This window comes from Haplochromis burtoni, unplaced genomic scaffold, assembly GCF_018398535.1.
Source record: "Haplochromis burtoni strain Fernald_Lab_line unplaced genomic scaffold, NCSU_Asbu1 Contig_90, whole genome shotgun sequence".
NCBI lineage: Eukaryota > Metazoa > Chordata > Actinopteri > Cichliformes > Cichlidae > Haplochromis > Haplochromis burtoni.
In genome coordinates, this window is record NW_024582451.1 from 1 (window position 1) to 17,523 (window position 17,523).

Below are 17,523 nucleotides of genomic sequence, written 5' to 3' on the forward strand. Positions count from 1 at the left end.
AGAATTAAAGACTTTTAGCCCTATACGTAGTCTTGCTTTGTGTGTAATTAAATTGTCCTTAACGTTCCAGCGAATAGGTTTATGCTACAAACCTATCATAAACATTAAGTGATTCCTGTACGACAATCCTACCCCGGGACCTTTGACCAAGACATTTACTGCTGACAGCTCTGAAGCAATCAACAAGTGATCTGCAAATCAGTGGTGTACTTTAACAGAGATAAGCCATTTCTAAGAATGACGATTAATCAGTTTGGAAATGCAGCCATGTACTTAGCTGTTCCATGTTGCAAGGCTTTGTTTTTATCACCTTATTTCTAATTATGCACATTAATAAATCAAATACAACCTACATAACCCAAAAATACACTTACTAATACTTATTATTACACAGGTTTTACATTTCTCACAATAAGTTTTAATAATAAAACTGAGCATGAGTCCAAACTAAGCATATAATTAATCTTATGTGTGATATGAATGACCCACATATCATTTTAGAATACAGTGCTATATAGTAGCTATTCTGCTTTATCATCACTGTACAAAAAAAAAAAAACCTTAATAATATTCTAAGTAGCGGTGTACGTTTACAGATTCTGAAATAAACCATCACACCTCAATATACTCCTGTCAGTAATTTCAAGCGTTTCAAGTCACTGTTCAAACAGGGTTTTGTTTTTTTTAAGAAACACTAAAATATATCATCTTTCAACTATCTGAACTTGAAACACCTTTTGTTGGCAGTAACTGTACCTTTCCGATCTTCTGATACGCTTCAATGCAGTTAAACCAGGCCAACACTGGACCCTTGTCATCAGTAGATCCTCGTCCATAGAGCTTACCTACAAAAAGAAAACTTTATTTCAGTTTCAAGGTTCTAATGAGAAGATAGTGGAGTTGACAAATGACACTAAGGTTATGTTTATTACATAGTCAGCAGACGACAGTGCCCCATTTTAAGCTTGTTTAAATCATGACTAAGGTTATGTGTAACAATATGAAACCCTTGTTCATGGTTTTTTTTAAAAAAGGTCTGCAGCAAGTTTTTGTAAAATGTGACATAATCAGCACTAACACAGCTGAGCAGGCAGGAATGAGACAGCGGGAAGAGGATGTGGCATTTTGTGTCAGCTGACTCAAAACGCACAAGATCACGCATGCTGAGTCCAACAAACCAGAACTTTAAGGAAGCAAAAAGCTCTTTAACATCCATCAATGTCTGTTTAAATCCAGATATATGTCGTAATAATACAACACACAGAACATCTAAAAGAACGCCTCACTTGAGCCATTTTGCCTTTTCACAAGCTGAGTCTATTCCAAAAGCTTCTATTAATAACTTTATGGGTTCAACTTGGCCTGAGAAGACTGGCGATAAGACTGCAGCTCTAACAAAAGATGAGCTAAATAGGCTGGACTTTGGAAACATGCTGCTAGCTGTTACTGCAAAGAGAAAGCTGATTAAAGCTTGAAGAACATTCAAATATAGTTCAACCAATCTAAACACCAAAGAGAGAGTTTGATGTTATTGATGTTGTCGCGAGATGACCCCTGTCCTTGCACCACCCCTGCCATACACCACGATGAGGCCTGTTGAGATCGCCTAAGGCCAGGTGTGAATGTGGGTTGAAGCACCTGGGATCGGGTCTCAGGCCTGCACTGGAGGTGGCTGACAGCTGGTGTTGTAATCCACCACCTTTGTTCCAACGATGGTTTTTGAGCAGAGGAAAGGTGGTTTTGCGACTAATCTCCAGTCATTGTAATGACCAAGTGATTGTAATGACATGAGCCAAGGTGAGCCCTCATATCAGGTGATGACATGATCAACGCGTCTCAGGGCCATCTTGAAAGGGAATAACGCCAACTAAGGGTTAAATACCTGGGACACACAACCATTTGTTTTTAGAACTGAAGGAGCCTCTTGGATGAGAGGTGAAATGCCTTTGCAAACTTAAAGAAGGCCAAGTGCCTTGTTTTTTCAAGCTCTCAAGACAAACCTGTGACTTGTTTTGTGCTACTCATCTTTGCATGTCAGACACATTTGTAGTCTACATAGTTTAGCTTGTTGATGGCATGCTTTCTCTTAGTTATAGTGCCATATAGCATTCTCATCTTGCACTACCTACCTGCTGACTGGATTTGTTTTTTGTAATCTGTTCATTTAAGACCACTAAAACGCTCCATCCTCATTATTTTGTTGTTTCCATAGTAATTGACCAGCTTTATTCATCTTAGAAAATTAGTTCGTCTTCTTCTTCTTTTAGTTTTGCCATCTATTCTATCTACAGGACAGTACGGTAGCTCATTTTTCAGTCATATTTGATATTATAACTTTGCTAAACCAAAAACTACCCGGTGTAACTTACAAACAGCTGGATACAGTATCCTTAAAGTTTTAATTCTCATCTATTTTTACAAGCCCAAAGCGCGTTCCAGCTGACTTCAGTTACTCGCATAACTTTCCAGCTCAGAAACAGCTCCAGGGTTGTTTTGTGCAGGACGCAGGCCAAAAGTATTCTCCTCTTACCGTCTTTCTCCACCAGAGTGAAAGGCTCTGTGTCCCAGCCATCATCGATGTTTGCTGGCTGAACATCAAGGTGCCCGTAAATACACACCGTCTTCTTGGCTGGGTCTGATCCTAACTGCCCCAGAATGATAGGAGGCAGGGGGATCTCCTCTCCTGAGGGAAGCTGCATGAATGATGATTTATGGTGAAATTTAAGTAGAAAAGATAACGCAATATACAAATCATTAATGCATTAAGAAATGTAACCAGTGCAAGACCTTCTGCTTGCCAACGTCCACCAACTCCACAGTCCCTCCCAGCCTCTCGATGTCCTTGGCTGCCATCTCCATCATTTTTTTGATCTCCCCGCGCTTCTCAGGCCAAGCAGACACACTCTGGACACCCACCCACTCAGCCAGGCGCTGAGGACAATTATGAAAAAGGGATTTAAATTAAAATAGGTGTTTTAGGCACTTTCGTCATGCTCAAAAAAGAGCCACAATGAGTTATTCTTAGGACATCAGACCTTCTACAAAATTTGACTAAAGCAGCAGTTATAATATCTGGTTTTACAGTTGGCATCTACTATAGCGCCAGCTTAAGTGAATGAGTTACAATGCTGTCCAGTTTAAAGTTAGCTCAATAAATTATTAAATCAAATGACAACCATACAATGATTAAACAGCCAAGAGGTCTTACATTGCGTCCAGCATAACTATTATATTTTTCCTGAGTAATCTTACCTGCACATACAGGTCCTGGTGGTCGTCCACATACTTGAAAAGTTCTGTGAGATGAGACATTTTGTGCCAGCAATGGGATCTGAGGGTTAAACAAGCAGACTGGTGTGAGTCCACCTCTGGGTTTGTGCAATCTTATGAGAGGACAAAGACCACGCCTTCCTGCAAATTTGCTGACTGCTGCTGAATTTGCAGCTCCCATCCTGCACATTAGATCATGAGACTTAAGCTTGTTTCACATCATAATTTCGCAGATCCACAGCTGCAGCTGATCAGCACTTTAACGCCAGGTTTTCAGAACAAAACAGCAAGAAAATGTCAAGAAATGTGAGGCTCATAGTACAAAGTTACAACAACTGACGCAGTAAAGGATAATGCTCAGTTCTGTGCCTTCTGGTCCCTGCTTCTACACTTATCAGATAACCTAAAAGCCACATGCTGATGCAGTAAATTAATTAAGGTAGTTGAACTTTACTGTAAAATGCCTCACTCGCTGAGTAACTGCATTTAAAGTACTGTTTAAACTAAATGTACTTATCATAGAAAATATCGTCTCATGTCTTAACAGCTTAGAGTTGTGTGGCGACCAAACATAATCGAGCTGCACAAAAGATGGTAGTTTATTATTTATTAGTATTAAAACAACAGTTAGGTAGACTATGGTTGATAACATGTGTAGACGTGAAAAGATCACTAATTGTGTGAAGAAAGCCATAAACAACAATTAAACCGTTTCGTACTGAGTGAGAAACTGAAAGAAGGTCATGAAAACTTCAGCACACACGGAGGTTACTTTCCACAGGTGTGCACTGAAATTTGGACTCGCCCTTGTTGTTGCACGACCACTCCTCTAGACCATATATCTGAATATTTCCATGCAAAATAGGCACAGAGACTTAGATGTAATAGTTAATATAGTTCTTTTTTCTTTTTTTTAAAGCGGATATAACCTTTTTCGGCTTGGTACCAGCGGGTTTTGTACAGCATGCTATGAAACACGAATAATGAGGTGGTAAAATGGCAAGTGAAGCGAAACTAAGTTGGCTAAGCTAAGCGGGTGCTGGAAGGTAGGTAACGGGTCATTGCCGTTATATCTACCGTCTGGGTTAATGTGACCGAGACCTGATCTAGCCAAATACTTTGGTCATTTCTAAACTGCAAAGAGAAATATTAAAATCTACCCGTCTTGTCAAACAGACTTACTGTGTTTTTATTCCAGATCAGCTGATGTAAACATGTGACTCCGGGCCCTTCTCAGCTGACAAAGACTTCCTGTATTTGCTAACGACGGACAACTCTGAGGTCTGCAGTAAAAAAAAAAAAAAGAAAAAGAAAAAAAAGAAGCAAAACAACAAAAGCTACTTGTTTTGTGGGGGGGAAACCCAAAGCGATTCAACTCGTGGGGTAAAAACAACAACCCACCATATGAACTGCTTCAAAGCGCAAAGAATTATGGGTCATCGGAAGCTGCTTCGTCACGGGCGTCTCATCGGGAAAAAAAAATACATTTACTTCTCAATTGTTTTCCCGTTTGTTAAAAATGACAAAAAAATAATTGTTTTTTTTTATTTTATCTACCAACACCACATAAACATAGTTGCACATCTGTTTCTTTGCATGTTCAAGTTAACGAAATAAAGTTGAAAGAGAAAAATATTTAAGAAATGACTCCAATGTTAAGCAATATGGCACATGGAAAAAAAGCTTTCAATATTTTAAGTATAGCGGACTTTCAGTTCCTCTGGTTTGTATAAAGGACTTTACATGCATATTCATACAAATATAATATTTCTTACAAAATTATTGTTGCGGCTCTTCCAACCAACGGTCGCTGCAAGCTAAACATGAGGACACAGATGACGCGCAACAATAAACACATGAGATAGACCTCTGTACTATTTGCTCCTTTAATTCCACTGTCCACTATACAAAATCAGAACATGGGATCAAAGCATGATACAAATGCAGAGACTGCACAAGCAAACGAATGCAACTTACAAATTACACCAATTACTATGCCAAACTACAGCCTCTGGCATAAATTAGTGCACCAAACTAAACTCAAGCTGCATGCAAAAAAATAAATAAAAAATTTGCATCAAAATGACTCAAGATGCGGTCAACAGAAGGTTTCCCCTCATGCTCACCCTACCTACCTTTCTGCTCAACATCAGGTGCAGTGAACAGGTGAGTGCAACCACATTTATCACCTAACACCCATGAGTCACGCCCCACACCCGTGCACCAATACAATGTGTGCATTTTTAACCAACCCTCTTAATCCAAAAAAGGAACAACTCATATGGCTCCTACAATGTTGTAAATGGATCAAGCTCACTGAAAACTTCTAATTTATAGGGGAGCTCAAATGATGTAGTCTACATGTTAACAGCACACAGCTTTAGGTCATTTACTGATGGATGCTTATACTTTTAACCCGATTTGCAAGATGGGTGTATGTCAGGAAGCTCTGAAGAGGACTTTATTAAAAAAAAATAATAAGGCATGTTAATGACAAGCAGCCACATGTAAATGACAGGCCCAAAGAGGGGAAGCTTTTAAATTTGTGTTATGAAACCAACATCAACCACTGGGGGAAAAGGGGAGGCTACAGTGATAAAAGCCAGATTCCTTTAGATTTGTGGGACCACTTGGATGTCACCAATGAATTATCAAAAGGGTCTGCCAGGTATACATCTATAAAGACAATTATTCAAAAGTACAAGCAATTTAAAAGTCTTAAACTGACAGCTGAAGCAATGACCATAAGGCATTGTATCAAGTATTTATTTGGATTGCAAGATGATTTTCCGGTTGTGTGATCAATATGGCTTTGCAGTCTGGCACAATGAGAATCTGAGGAATTGACAGTAACTTGACAGCGACAGGCCAACACTGGTGCAGCTTCACATTTCACACAGCGAATTGTGATCAAATCACATTTAAGTGCTAATCAACCAAGGTCACACTGCCTTTACAGCTCTTCCTCCACACCCTGCTTTTTACAAGTTTTAGATGAAGACAAACTTTGGACAGAATCTGATGGGTTCACCCATCAGTGGGGGGCTCAGACCCACTACTCCATGACTAAAAGAATCAGCTCAGGCATTTCTAGCACATCCCACTGGAATGAGGCCCCAGGACAGACCCAGGTTCCCTTTGAGTACATTATGCAGTATGATGGCAAACTACACTTGAAATTGCACTAAACTTATGGTCATTTTACCTAGACGCAATATTTCTTCTTTGGCTCTCGGAGGAGGCGGACGCACTTTTTCCTCCTCTCCCTTATCATCCCTGCTTATGTCCTTGTCTAGTCTCGTGTTGTTTTGTTTTTGTATTTTCCCTGGAACACTCAGTCTGTTCTCTAAAACCTAAAAGAGGAATTATGGATTGGATCAACTGGTCCCTAAATGCAATTGACACCCCTTTCTCAACGAGAAGTTTGGGCTTGGGTGAGCCTGAGTGCTGAAGATATCTACCTATTCGGAACCATGGTAACAGGGTTCTGGCTGATCGGAGCTGGCTTGGCCCTGACTTATCGAAGAATTAAGAAAGCGGAACCGGCTGTTCAAACCCCCACAAGGCTGCCCGCTGGGATTGGAACGATGGGAGAGGCGTGAGTTTCTCAAAATGGGCTCATTGAGTCAGCACGGATAAGATCTTGGAGAGGCTACGGCTGCTGTGAATACTCAGAATAAGATCTGACTGCAGACTGGATACATCTCGGAAGGGCTAGCCCGGAATAACATCTCGGGGAGGCACACTGCCGTGAGTTCTCAGAAATCGGCTCCTTGAGCACAAGAAATGACAACATCACAGAACGCAAGTATGGCGAAGCTCGCGGCTCTCCAACGGTGGAGACCAGTGTTGGACTGTAGAACTGCTTTGAAATTCATATGAGCTGTTCGCACTAAAGTAAAAAATACCATCACTTATGCGGATACCCTCTCGGCGCCAGCTGCAAGGCCGGAGCTGAACAAAACACCCTGATAACGACTGTGTTTAGTCTGTTCCTTCCCATTCCATGCAAGGCCACCTGGGTTGGCTGGAAGACTGTTTACTTAGCCTGGCAGGGCGAAGGACACTGTCTCAGCTGAACTATGGACACGCACACATACTGATAAGCACTCACTGACGCATCACCCTCCCTACCCCGGATCCAACGCCACCTCCAACGCTTACCTCCCCTCTGATGTGGACATCGGGTCAGTTGGAGGCGCAGTCGAAAGATTGCAGCGGTCCCAGATCAGATGTACACACTGGAACACTTTCCCATGTTGCTTGTCTGTGTTTATTGTGCTATGGTGTGTTGATATCTGTGCATTCCTGTATTATCCTTTTGTGTTACACATTTCGATGTTTTTTCCTCGCTACCTAGCCTGACCTGTCTCCCCAATGTGATGTTTGTGTATTGTATGTACGGTCGGCAAGGTCTGTCATCTCGGTTGTGGGCAAAAGACCTGCAACTGACAAATAAAGGCTTCTCATCTCATTTCATGTGTTTGCTCAATGTTTCCATTGTGTAGCATGCACTGCAGTCTTTGATTGCTGATCACTGAATTGTGTCATGTTTTAGTGCTTGATAAGTTCAATAAACAACATTTCAATGTCTGGATCTGAAATGCCAAACCCTGAGGTCCACACTAGTTATACCTTGCAGTTCTTAATGATGACAAAAGATCCATGCATAGTGAATTAAAAGGCTTTATTTTCTTAGTTAAATCACAATGTTAGTTTCCAGATCAAATCCTTATTGAACCTGGAAGAAAATGAATCCAATTAGACCATTAAACAAGTTGCAAATTATCACCAAGATTTAGAGACTCACCCTCCCATCAAAGCACCGCTCATCACATCTCTTTTCTGCTGGCAGACAAACTTCTGCAGAGCACATGAAATAAATCTGGCAGGGAATGAACACCGAGTAAAACAAAGTTAATCTTTCAATATCCAAGGCAAACATTGACTTTAAAAACTGTTTTCTGCTTAGAACCCAGACAACCTTTTTTTTTTTTTTAAACACATGTAAATTAGGAACTGTTCCAGCATTAACTCCTCCAACTCACCTCTTCATTTAGGTACTTGTTTGTCCTTTGATCCATGAACTGGAAGGCACTCACTATAAAGCGTTTTTCATGATTCACTCCAGGAACATTGCTGACTTTAAGTATGGACACATGTGGGTCATGAGGATTGGCACACCTGCAGACAAGCATAACTTGCAGTCAGAAGTTCAAGATAACCTTCAAGCTCTAAAAGGTTGATGGTCGTGCTTACCCTTCATAGATTAGCACCAGAGCATTTTTTGCAGAACGAGGATATGCCAGGCAGTAATTTACAAGAATTATTGCATCTGCGTTAGGAGAACTGAGGCGCAATTCAAGATACACAGGGCGGCCGAGGAGCAGCCGCAAGGGCTGATGGTGATGGTCATAGAAACTTGAATAAGTCTCATCTGTTGGGATGAAACAGAAGGCATTTAGCCAGTCTTCACACCAGCAGAGTTTGTCAAGCCCGTCTACTGTAGTTTGTTGGAAAGACAATGCAATGCCCAACCTTTGGCAATTCTCAACTCGACACCATATAAACTGTTAGAGATGACTGAAGAAGGCATACTGGAAGGTGGGGTCTTCACCATGTAGCCAACACTAGCCATTGATTGAGCAGTGCCCCATTTGTTATAGCGGCACTCAATCAGAAATCTACAAGAGATCAAATAAGCCATTAATACCACGTGCCAGTCTAGAACACAGCATACTGCTCACCATGTGCCCCTGCCCCTCAGTCTGTTAGATTTGTGTTTGCATATTAAAATCTAGCACAAGCCACTAACCTGAGTGGATCAGTTCTTGTAATGACACCATACTTTAGATTGAGAGCAAGAACAATACTCTGCACTTCAGCCAGGTATATCGTCACCTCACCAACATCCTGTCAACACAAGTTACATTGGATGATTTACTTACTGAGGAGCAATTTATAAGAATACAAGCCAGCATGTTAAAAGCCAAGTGTCTGCTTAAGTCTCAAAACCTTTGTAACTTTTAGGAGAACCTCATACCAGTGACAGTTTAGATTAAAAGTTGATTCTGACAGATCAGATGGCGCATGGAAGAGTTCAGACAGTCAACAAGCTTTAGACATGTCATACTAGAGACATCCTTCCAGTTTAAGCTGCATAAACCCCCCAATCTGTCAGCAGTACTGCCCCCTGTACTGCTGCCTGCTATTTAGCAGCAAAACGTGTAGGCTGTTGCAGTGGCAAATCAGGGTGATAGCTGGTCATGACCGCTCATTAAAATTAGTCCTGCAGTAGCATATACCAACATCTCCAAGTCAAGCACCAAAGCATTCTTATTCCAGATTTGGACATATACCAGGTTGCGGCCAAAAAGTCAAAGCATTCCTACAAAGTTTGCCAAGTAACAGCTTTGCTGGAGGGGTAACTTACATAAGAATGGGTTCCACATTCTGTAACTTTGAACTTAAAGATGGCGACCTGGTTGTTAACAATGGCTGGTTTACACTCTGGATTTCCAGGAACAATCAGTCTGGTAGGATCCACAGGGATGGATGCAGAGTTGTACCGAATGGCAAATACAAAATGTTGATCCACTGTGCACTCTACAGGAAGGATAGAAAAAAGCCACTTAAGTTTCACGGATTAAAAATTCAACATTTATACCATCTGTCAAAAACTAGCCTTACCTTCAAGTGGGTAGTAGCAGACAGACGCTAGCAAATCCACACAACAGCCCATGACCCGACATTCTGAGACAGATATTCCATAATGACCACATCTCACCTGCTCTCCCACAGGGACGCTGCAATCTGAAAAAAGGGAAAAACAATTAATTTCATCTGAATAATGTTAAAGCATCTTCTACAAACCACTCACGTTGTCTTAATGTTGGTGATGATTGAGGGAATGCTGGTTGGGGCAATCCTGGTTGTGGTACTGGAGGAACCGGTAACATAGGTGGTGGAACCAGTGCTTGTGGATCTCTGACCAGTTTAACACACGGCAAGGGCCCACCACCTGAACGTGGCACCATTTCTGGATCAAACTTGTTGCAAGATGCGGTCGACACTCGTCTCTGGCCAAGTGTATCGGTGTACAACAGCTGTAGACTGAAGTCATCCGCCTATAATAAATTGTAAAATAAAGTTTAATGACTTCCTGTTAAGCAAAACAGTCAAGGGAGAAACTCTTAAGCAACTTACATGCCGCTCCACATTGCACCCATTGAAGGGTACAGTTAAGGTGTTCTTCAGCGGATCCACTTCATAACCACAGTTTTCTGGCGCACCAACAATAGGCAGCAGACTGTCCCCAGAGCCTGGAGAAAGTACATGCCAAAGTTTTACCAGACAGAGCAATTCAATCTATTACAAATCTAAAAATCTAATCCAAGTACATACCAAAAACCTTAACCTTACTCAAAGGTCCTGTTGGCAGAGTAATTTGGAAGCCACTTTCACTGCAAACAACTTCTAGATCAGCAGCAGTTGGATTACAACTGCCTGGCCAGCTCCTTGGAGGCTCATCTTCAAATTTTACCTGGAACCCACGGTCCACACCACCACCATAGTGCGTGGGTCTAGAATCATCTACGGCCAAGTCATCATAGTCAACATAGTCAACATCGGAGTCAAAGTTTTCACTGCTGGCAACACCTTCGGCTTCAAGGACCACATCTTCAAGAATTTTAGCTTCACCCTGGTCAAGGCCACTACTGTAATCTGGACAACAGAGGTCGTTGTTAGGTCACTGATAACAGGTAAAAACCCCATTCATATGGGCAGGAAAAGCTAGAAGTGTAGCGTAATAAGCATGATGTTCATTCCTCTCAAATCTATATCTTAGATTGTCAGAATTAGCCGTCAGGCAACAAGCTGTTAGAAGCCACAAGTCGTAAGTGACCAATCCTGATAAATACACCTGCCCAACAGTCTCCCTGCCGTTTACCTGTAGGGTCATGTGGTTCGCCCCTCTCTCCGGGCTCATACAAACTGCGAAGCTCAGTTTCATTTATGCGCTCCCACCCCCGGACGGACACCGGCAGCAGAGTCCAAGTCAGGACTAGCAGCAGCTCGAGCCTACACCCAGCCATTCACGTGAAAGCTCTCATGCAGCTGCAGGAAGCCTCGCGCCCCGCTACAAGTACTGGCTCCAGCTTAATTGATTGCACCTGACTGCTGCTGATTTTTCACCTGCTGCCCCGTTACAGGCGGGAAGGATAAATAAACAGGCGGGAAGGAAACTCGCCTGTTTATTTATTTATTTTCAACCTTAATTATTATTCATTTAATTTACATTAATCTGGCCAATATTTTATTATATAGGGTATGGCAATTTCTTTTTAGATACTATGAAAAATCTTTAAATCACTTAAAGTTTCTCTGTGGTGGCCGTAAACCTTAGATGTAAACAAAAACGCAACAATTTATCTTTCTCGATTGATGTTAGTTTATTTTCGTTTTAATTTGGCGCAGGCATGTTTAAGAAGTGGACTAGCTGGACTAGTGGGGCGCGCTGAGAAAGATCAAATGACCTCTGCACTAAAGCAGTCCAGAAAATTGGACTTACAAAATATTTTAAATAAAGTAGCTTCTATTTATATATAAGGAAACGGGGATGAAAGTGGTTTCTTCCCCGCCTATGACAATATTTGTGTCTGAGCTTGTGGAAGAAAATTGCAAAGTCCAAATGCAAATGTTGGGTTAATATCTCAAAATCTCAACTTTCTTACCGAAACCTCAAATTTAAGATAATAATCCAAAAGTTTGACTTTTCCAGTGAAGAAAACGAGCTTCCCTTAAAACCTCTTTATTTGCCTTAATTACATCATTTATCACTTCTTGCTCAGATTCTCTTATTGCTTTTGTTTTATTTTTTTATTGTTGCATATTTTAACAAAATATTTCCAACCAAAAAATACTTTACATAGTGAATCATCACTGGGCTTACCCAGGGTAATATAGAACTTCAAAACATATTTACAAAATTCATGCAGACAGATGATCTCTGTTCAGTATGTTTGTTTAATAAGGTCAAATAAATCAAACAATTTCCTTCAATAGAAAAATAAAATGACACAAACATCTTGTTGTTGCGAAACATTTATTTGCACTCAATTACATGAAAACCGATGTATGTTTCTACTGCAACACAGGTCAAATAAACGACTATTCTAGAGTCTTTATCACTTAAAACATAAAATATCTTCTGTCTTTGAGCTTGATCTCTTGAACAAATTAGAAAAAAGAAGAAAAAACCCACAAATCTTGATGATTTTAATAGTTGAGCAAAAAAGAAAATCACTTATATGAGTTGGCTTTATGCTTAGGCAAGAATTCAAAATTCTTGGGTACGGGTCCAAGCAGCATTTCACTGGAAAGTAGAAAACAATTCATAAGACACTCATTATTACATTTTGCACTTTTAAAATCTTAATTTTGTGCAATCTTGAAATGTAATTCTAGAAAATAGGCATGTTTGTACTCACCTTATCCTGATCCAGTCCTCTACGTTCTGACTGGCCATCAGTGTCTCCAAATAGTTCCTGCCCATGTAGTACGGAGGTCTCTCATTGATCTTCTGAGGCACTCGCTCCAACAGGCCCACTGGAATATATCTGAGAACAGATGGAGGGAGAAGGAAAGCAACGTTTACCACAGCAAACAGGAAAACTTAACAGCGAGAGTCAGATGCAGTGGAATGCAACATAGTCTATCACACATTTTCAGCTATTACATGTCCCCAGTCTCATAAACTAATGGGAAAAGACCACAAATAAGTCTGTTACCCTAAAATTATATTAAAACAGCTTAATTGCACAGAGTATATGAATCGACTTGCTCACAGAAGAACAAATGCAAAATTTCTGAAATGTGTTGTAGCCCACCGGCACAAGAAGGAGAGCCACTCAAGCAAGAAGGTGCGTGTCCTCTCCACGCCCCTAGTGTCGGAGCCCCAGTGCTCCAGGCCAAAGTTGCTGAAGTCCTTTAGGATGTCCAGTCGCTCACTGGACGAAATGTCCCAGTGTCGGCTCTCCTTGATTTCAGTGAAGATCCAAGGCTTAATGAGAGCACCCCTATAGAGAACCCAGAAAAGGTAATAAATAAATACATACATACATAAATAAATAATGTATAAGGATCTTCCATCCTATGGAGTAATTTGTGGTCAGTGTTTTCTTTGTATTTTCCTCTGAGAAACAATGTTTCCACACTTCAACTGAAAATTATACATGGAAAAAGGCACCCACATATTAGCCTTAAGAGCTCTGACAAATTTGCTGCTTAAACAACTTAAAAAGATTCTTGACTTCACTGAGGCAAAATACACTCATGGCCACTTTATTAGTTTCACCTTGCCAGTACTGGATTGGACCCCATTTTGCCTTAAGAGCTACATAAAATCTTTGTGGCATAGATTCAATAAGATACTAGAAACATTCATCAGAGATTTTGGTCCATTTTGACATGACGGCATCACACAGTTCTTGTAGATTTGTCAGCTGCACATCCACGATGTGACTCTCGTGTTCCAACACATCCCAAAGCTGCTGTGTTGGACTGAGATCTGATGACTGTGGAGTTACTGTGAAGTCTGTTAGGTTGTGGCAGTAAATGATGCTCAATTGGTTCCACAACCCTAAAGTGTGCCAAGAAAATATCCCCCACATCATCACACCACCAGCCTGAACCACAGATACAACCCGGGATGGATCCGTGTTGTTTATACCTAATTCTAAACCTTTGATCCAAATGTTCTAGCAGAAGTGGAGTTTCACCAGAGCAGGCAGCAGTCTTATATTGTATTGCAATTTTGGCTGTCAACTGGAAGCAGTCTGAAATATTTGTGTTAAGAAACAGTGGGACACGTGTACCTAATGAATGGCCAGTGAGTGTAAACAAATACACTTGAACTCTAATAATGGAAACAGTTTTAAGTGAAATCTAAAAACAAAAGTCACTGGCTGCAGACCATATCAGTTCCAGATGTCATCTTATCTGTTTTTAAGGCATTTCGATCTTTTTTTTTTACGCTGCAAGGAAATGACACTAACCTTGCAATCATAATCCCAGAAACTCCGGTCTCTTTCGCTTTCATTGCATCCTCATAGGACAAAATGTCTCCGTTACCTAGAAAAATAAAACCAAATCACCTGTGATTAATATGTACTATAAAAACATGTACAATAAAAACACTACACTGCATTCTGTGCAAGGTTTTACAACCTAGAGAATGCCAAACTAAATGCATGAAACTGTTTAAACATCAGGAGGCTTTTGTCTTTTTGTGTAACCTTTACAAATCCACATACCAAAAAGTGGGATGGGGCTAGCCAGCTTTGCACATGTTGTGATATAGTCCCAATCGGCTAACTTTGTGTATCTCTGCTCTCTGGATCTACCATGCAACTGTAGGAAAAACACAGCGTCAATGTTTTTTAATAGGAGAGGCGTATGTAAACATGTTATACATCACCGAACAGAATAACATCTCGAGAATGAATCGTCACCATAGGATATATAAATGATACCGATTCAGAATTATGGATGCTTACAGCTACATCTGGCAACTCTGTAAACCTAGAAATGAAATTTCCTTTATATCATGTTGATTTATGGCATAGGGACGATTTCACATTGCTCCTCTTTTACTTACTGTAATCATTGAGACGCCCCAATTCTTCATCTCTGGGATAAGCTTGTGTGCTATGTTAGACTTTTCCTGAACGCCGGTGCGGATCTTGACTGTTAGAGGGACATCAAGGACCTACAGGGAGAAAAAGGTTTTCATTCAGCCTTTAACTGAAGGCTGTGTGTCTTTTATCCTGTCTTCTTCCCTTCAGCCTAAAATAGTCACAGCACATGGCTGCCCTTCCCTGAGCCAGGATCTAATAAAGTTTTTCTTCCCACTGTTGCCAAATGCTTTTCGAGGGGGAATTGGGGTTTTCCCTCAAATACTGTGCTTAAAATATAAAGCATCTTGAGACAGCTGTTTTTTGTGATTGGGTGCTATATAAATAAAATTGAACTGAACTGTAACTTTGCAATGATCCACAAGAGCAACAAAACTCTCCTTCTTGCATCATTACCATACAATAGGCAAAAAGTCATACTTACATAATTCATTCCTTTGACTATTCGTTCAAATTTTCTGGTACGTGTCATCAAGCCGCAGCCTCCGCCCTGATGGGAAAAAACAAAGGCCATCTGTCAGTGACTGTCATATTAATGTTTAACACTTCCTCTCAAATGCTGGTATCTGTGCTCTTTGTGCTGTAGTATAAACACACAAAATGCATCTGACTGCAAAATAGGAAGTCTCAATTTGTCTATTAGGAAATGAAAGAAAAAAAAGTCACGGTCTGAGCATTTTGGGGAGGGGGGGCAAGTTAAGAGTTTACCTTGTTGTATACGAGATCAATGGGACACCCAGAGTTGATGTCCACAAAATCAACTTCAGTGTTGTTGTTGATGAGCTCTGCACACCTCGTCATTGTGTCGGGGAAACTGCCCTCCACCTAGAGACGCAATTCAGGCTTTAAAAATCACAGTCCTTGCACTCTCACACAAATCCAGACGTCTTACCAACAACGCCCTCTATAGGACTGAATCCTTCAGAAGATTTTAAACATCACCTGAATACCAAACACATCTTCACTTTCGTGTCTCCTCAGGAGGGCCCACTCAGACTGGTGGCCCTGCAGCAGGTTTGTACACATGGCCATCTCCCCACATGTGATGTCTGCACCAAAGCGCTTACACACGCGACGGAAAGGCAGATTTCCACACTGAGGAAATTAAAGAAATACTTGCTTTATCAGATCCAGACCTCATTTACAGGTCATTATTTAATTGCACTTGCTACATTCCTGGATTTAAAGATAGAAATACATTAAAAAACACAACTACCACTAACTCCAATACTGATTTCAGTGTGATGGTACTTACAGTTGTTAGAGGGGCGAGATAGAGCTTGTCTTGAAAATCCACCTTAAGAACAAAGGCAAAAAGAGGCATTAAGCAATGCAATTTCACTGTAATTTAAATCGTGTAAATATTCCCTAAATATATATATATGAGTATCAGATGTCTGTTGATTAGAGCAGTTTATTAAAACACCTTGTTTATCATTTAAACAAACATGAAAACTCTGGAGGAAAGCGACTGGAAGAGATATACCTGCTTCTTTTCACACGGGCGCAGCTTGATGACATCTGCATCAGTCAGCGGGCCGACGGTCTTCACTGGAGCAGACTGTTTATCTGAGCTGGTCTACAGTTTGTCAGAAACATGAAAAACACACGTAATAAACATAAGGCTCAATGACAGAGTGGTCAGTAAGAGGGAATGCTGTTAGTAGAAAAGGTTACCTGTACTTCAGTAGAAACAGGCTGTTTTTCTCCAGCTGGATCAACAGAAAATTCAGATGCACATAGATCCCATGAGTGAGACAAAGGAACAAATTAAGATACACTAAAATTGATAATGCATGTATGAGTATGTAAGCAACAGGTCAACACATGTGCAGATTAAAAGAAACAGAATAGGAGTGTATTTAATCTGCTAAAACTGGGTGAGCTGGTCAAAAGCCAATCAATGGTGACACTTGATGAATCATGAGAACGTCCCCTTCACAAAAATAGAAAAGCACAAGCTATAAATCACTGGACTTTTGGCTGCGTTGCTATAACGACCCCACGCACAATAGATGTTACTCAATTGTAATGGAAAACGACCAAAACCGTGTCGAGCCGAGCCGAGGCAAGTGGGTACTAGTGAAAAAGAGGCTTGAGTGACATACTCAGTATCTGTTTCTTCCTAAAAAGCATGAACAAAATTTGTGATGGCAGCATTCTTTATAAAAGCCTTTTCACTTGTCTTACCGTCGCCTTGCTGTGCTCCTTTATCTTTGTTGTCTGAGAGTGTTTTCAGGTACTTTTCTGACTTTTCGAAGGACACCGATCGCTTCCTCAGGCGACCCTGGAGCTCCTTACTCATGTTGTTCTTCACCATAGTCCTGCCTTCATACACCTTGACCAGATCGGCGTTCTCCATGGATTTGAAGTCAGGCGTAGTGTGGGCCTTGGCGAAGCGGCAGGACAAACCGTAGGCACATTTTCCAAATGTTTCGTAGATGTGACAGGTTTCCCCAATATCGGAAGGCTTAGAATCCATATACTTGACAATGTCATGGTCAAAGAAGCACTTTGCTCCAAAGGGGCATTCTTTGTTCTAAATTTAGGGGGGGGG

General features: G+C 40.9%; 3 protein-coding genes across 4 annotated transcripts in view; all 3 read right to left on the reverse strand.

Annotated features, from left to right (window-relative positions):
• Positions 1–756: 756 nt before the first annotated feature.
• On the reverse strand, positions 757–5,438 carry LOC102309836 (cytosolic non-specific dipeptidase; the record flags this gene model as incomplete). Of its 2 annotated transcripts, XM_042222635.1 has the most annotated exon segments (7): positions 757–845; positions 2,531–2,693; positions 2,788–2,931; positions 3,253–3,331; positions 4,453–4,553; positions 4,672–4,734; positions 5,046–5,080. In XM_042222635.1, coding segments are annotated over 4 exon segments (456 nt in total), but the record flags the coding sequence as incomplete, so codon positions are not given.
• A 2,496-nt stretch (positions 5,439–7,934) lies between these two features.
• On the reverse strand, positions 7,935–11,460 carry LOC102310343 (zona pellucida sperm-binding protein 4). The gene is made up of 12 exons (XM_005927536.3): positions 11,222–11,460; positions 10,675–10,995; positions 10,477–10,592; positions 10,151–10,397; positions 9,961–10,083; positions 9,704–9,876; positions 9,086–9,183; positions 8,809–8,954; positions 8,530–8,707; positions 8,319–8,454; positions 8,081–8,155; positions 7,935–8,011 (listed from the first exon to the last, which is right to left on the reverse strand). The coding sequence occupies exons 1-12, from the start codon at positions 11,364–11,366 to the stop codon at positions 8,003–8,005; spliced, it is 1,767 nt and encodes a 588-aa protein (XP_005927598.1). The 5' UTR covers positions 11,367–11,460; the 3' UTR covers positions 7,935–8,002.
• An 818-nt stretch (positions 11,461–12,278) lies between these two features.
• Positions 12,279–17,523, reverse strand: part of dus3l (dihydrouridine synthase 3-like (S. cerevisiae)) — a 6,839-nt gene continuing 1,594 nt past the window's right edge. The window contains exons 4-16 of the mRNA XM_014335239.2: positions 17,157–17,505; positions 16,644–16,678; positions 16,453–16,545; positions 16,222–16,263; positions 15,909–16,061; positions 15,675–15,791; positions 15,391–15,456; positions 14,930–15,040; positions 14,586–14,682; positions 14,328–14,403; positions 13,161–13,349; positions 12,762–12,890; positions 12,279–12,646 (exon numbers count right to left, since the gene is read on the reverse strand). Of these exons, the coding sequence (XP_014190725.1) occupies positions 12,574–12,646; positions 12,762–12,890; positions 13,161–13,349; positions 14,328–14,403; positions 14,586–14,682; positions 14,930–15,040; positions 15,391–15,456; positions 15,675–15,791; positions 15,909–16,061; positions 16,222–16,263; positions 16,453–16,545; positions 16,644–16,678; positions 17,157–17,505 (1,530 nt within the window). The 3' untranslated portion in view covers positions 12,279–12,573. The remainder of the gene's footprint in view (positions 12,647–12,761; positions 12,891–13,160; positions 13,350–14,327; positions 14,404–14,585; positions 14,683–14,929; positions 15,041–15,390; positions 15,457–15,674; positions 15,792–15,908; positions 16,062–16,221; positions 16,264–16,452; positions 16,546–16,643; positions 16,679–17,156; positions 17,506–17,523) is intronic.

What these genes read in the sequence shown, in the direction of transcription:
- LOC102310343 (XM_005927536.3), bottom strand. Translation starts at nt 11,366, where the DNA reads ATGGCTGGGTGTAGGCTCGAGCTGCTGCTAGTCCTGACTTGGACTCTG. An exon ending in CGAGTTGAGAATTGCCAAAG is followed by an intron (nt 8,708 to 8,808) that starts GTTGGGCATTGC and finishes TCATCCCAACAG; the next exon opens with ATGAGACTTATTCAAGTTTC. An exon ending in ACAAGTACCTAAATGAAGAG is followed by an intron (nt 8,156 to 8,318) that starts GTGAGTTGGAGG and finishes ATTCCCTGCCAG; the next exon opens with ATTTATTTCATGTGCTCTGC.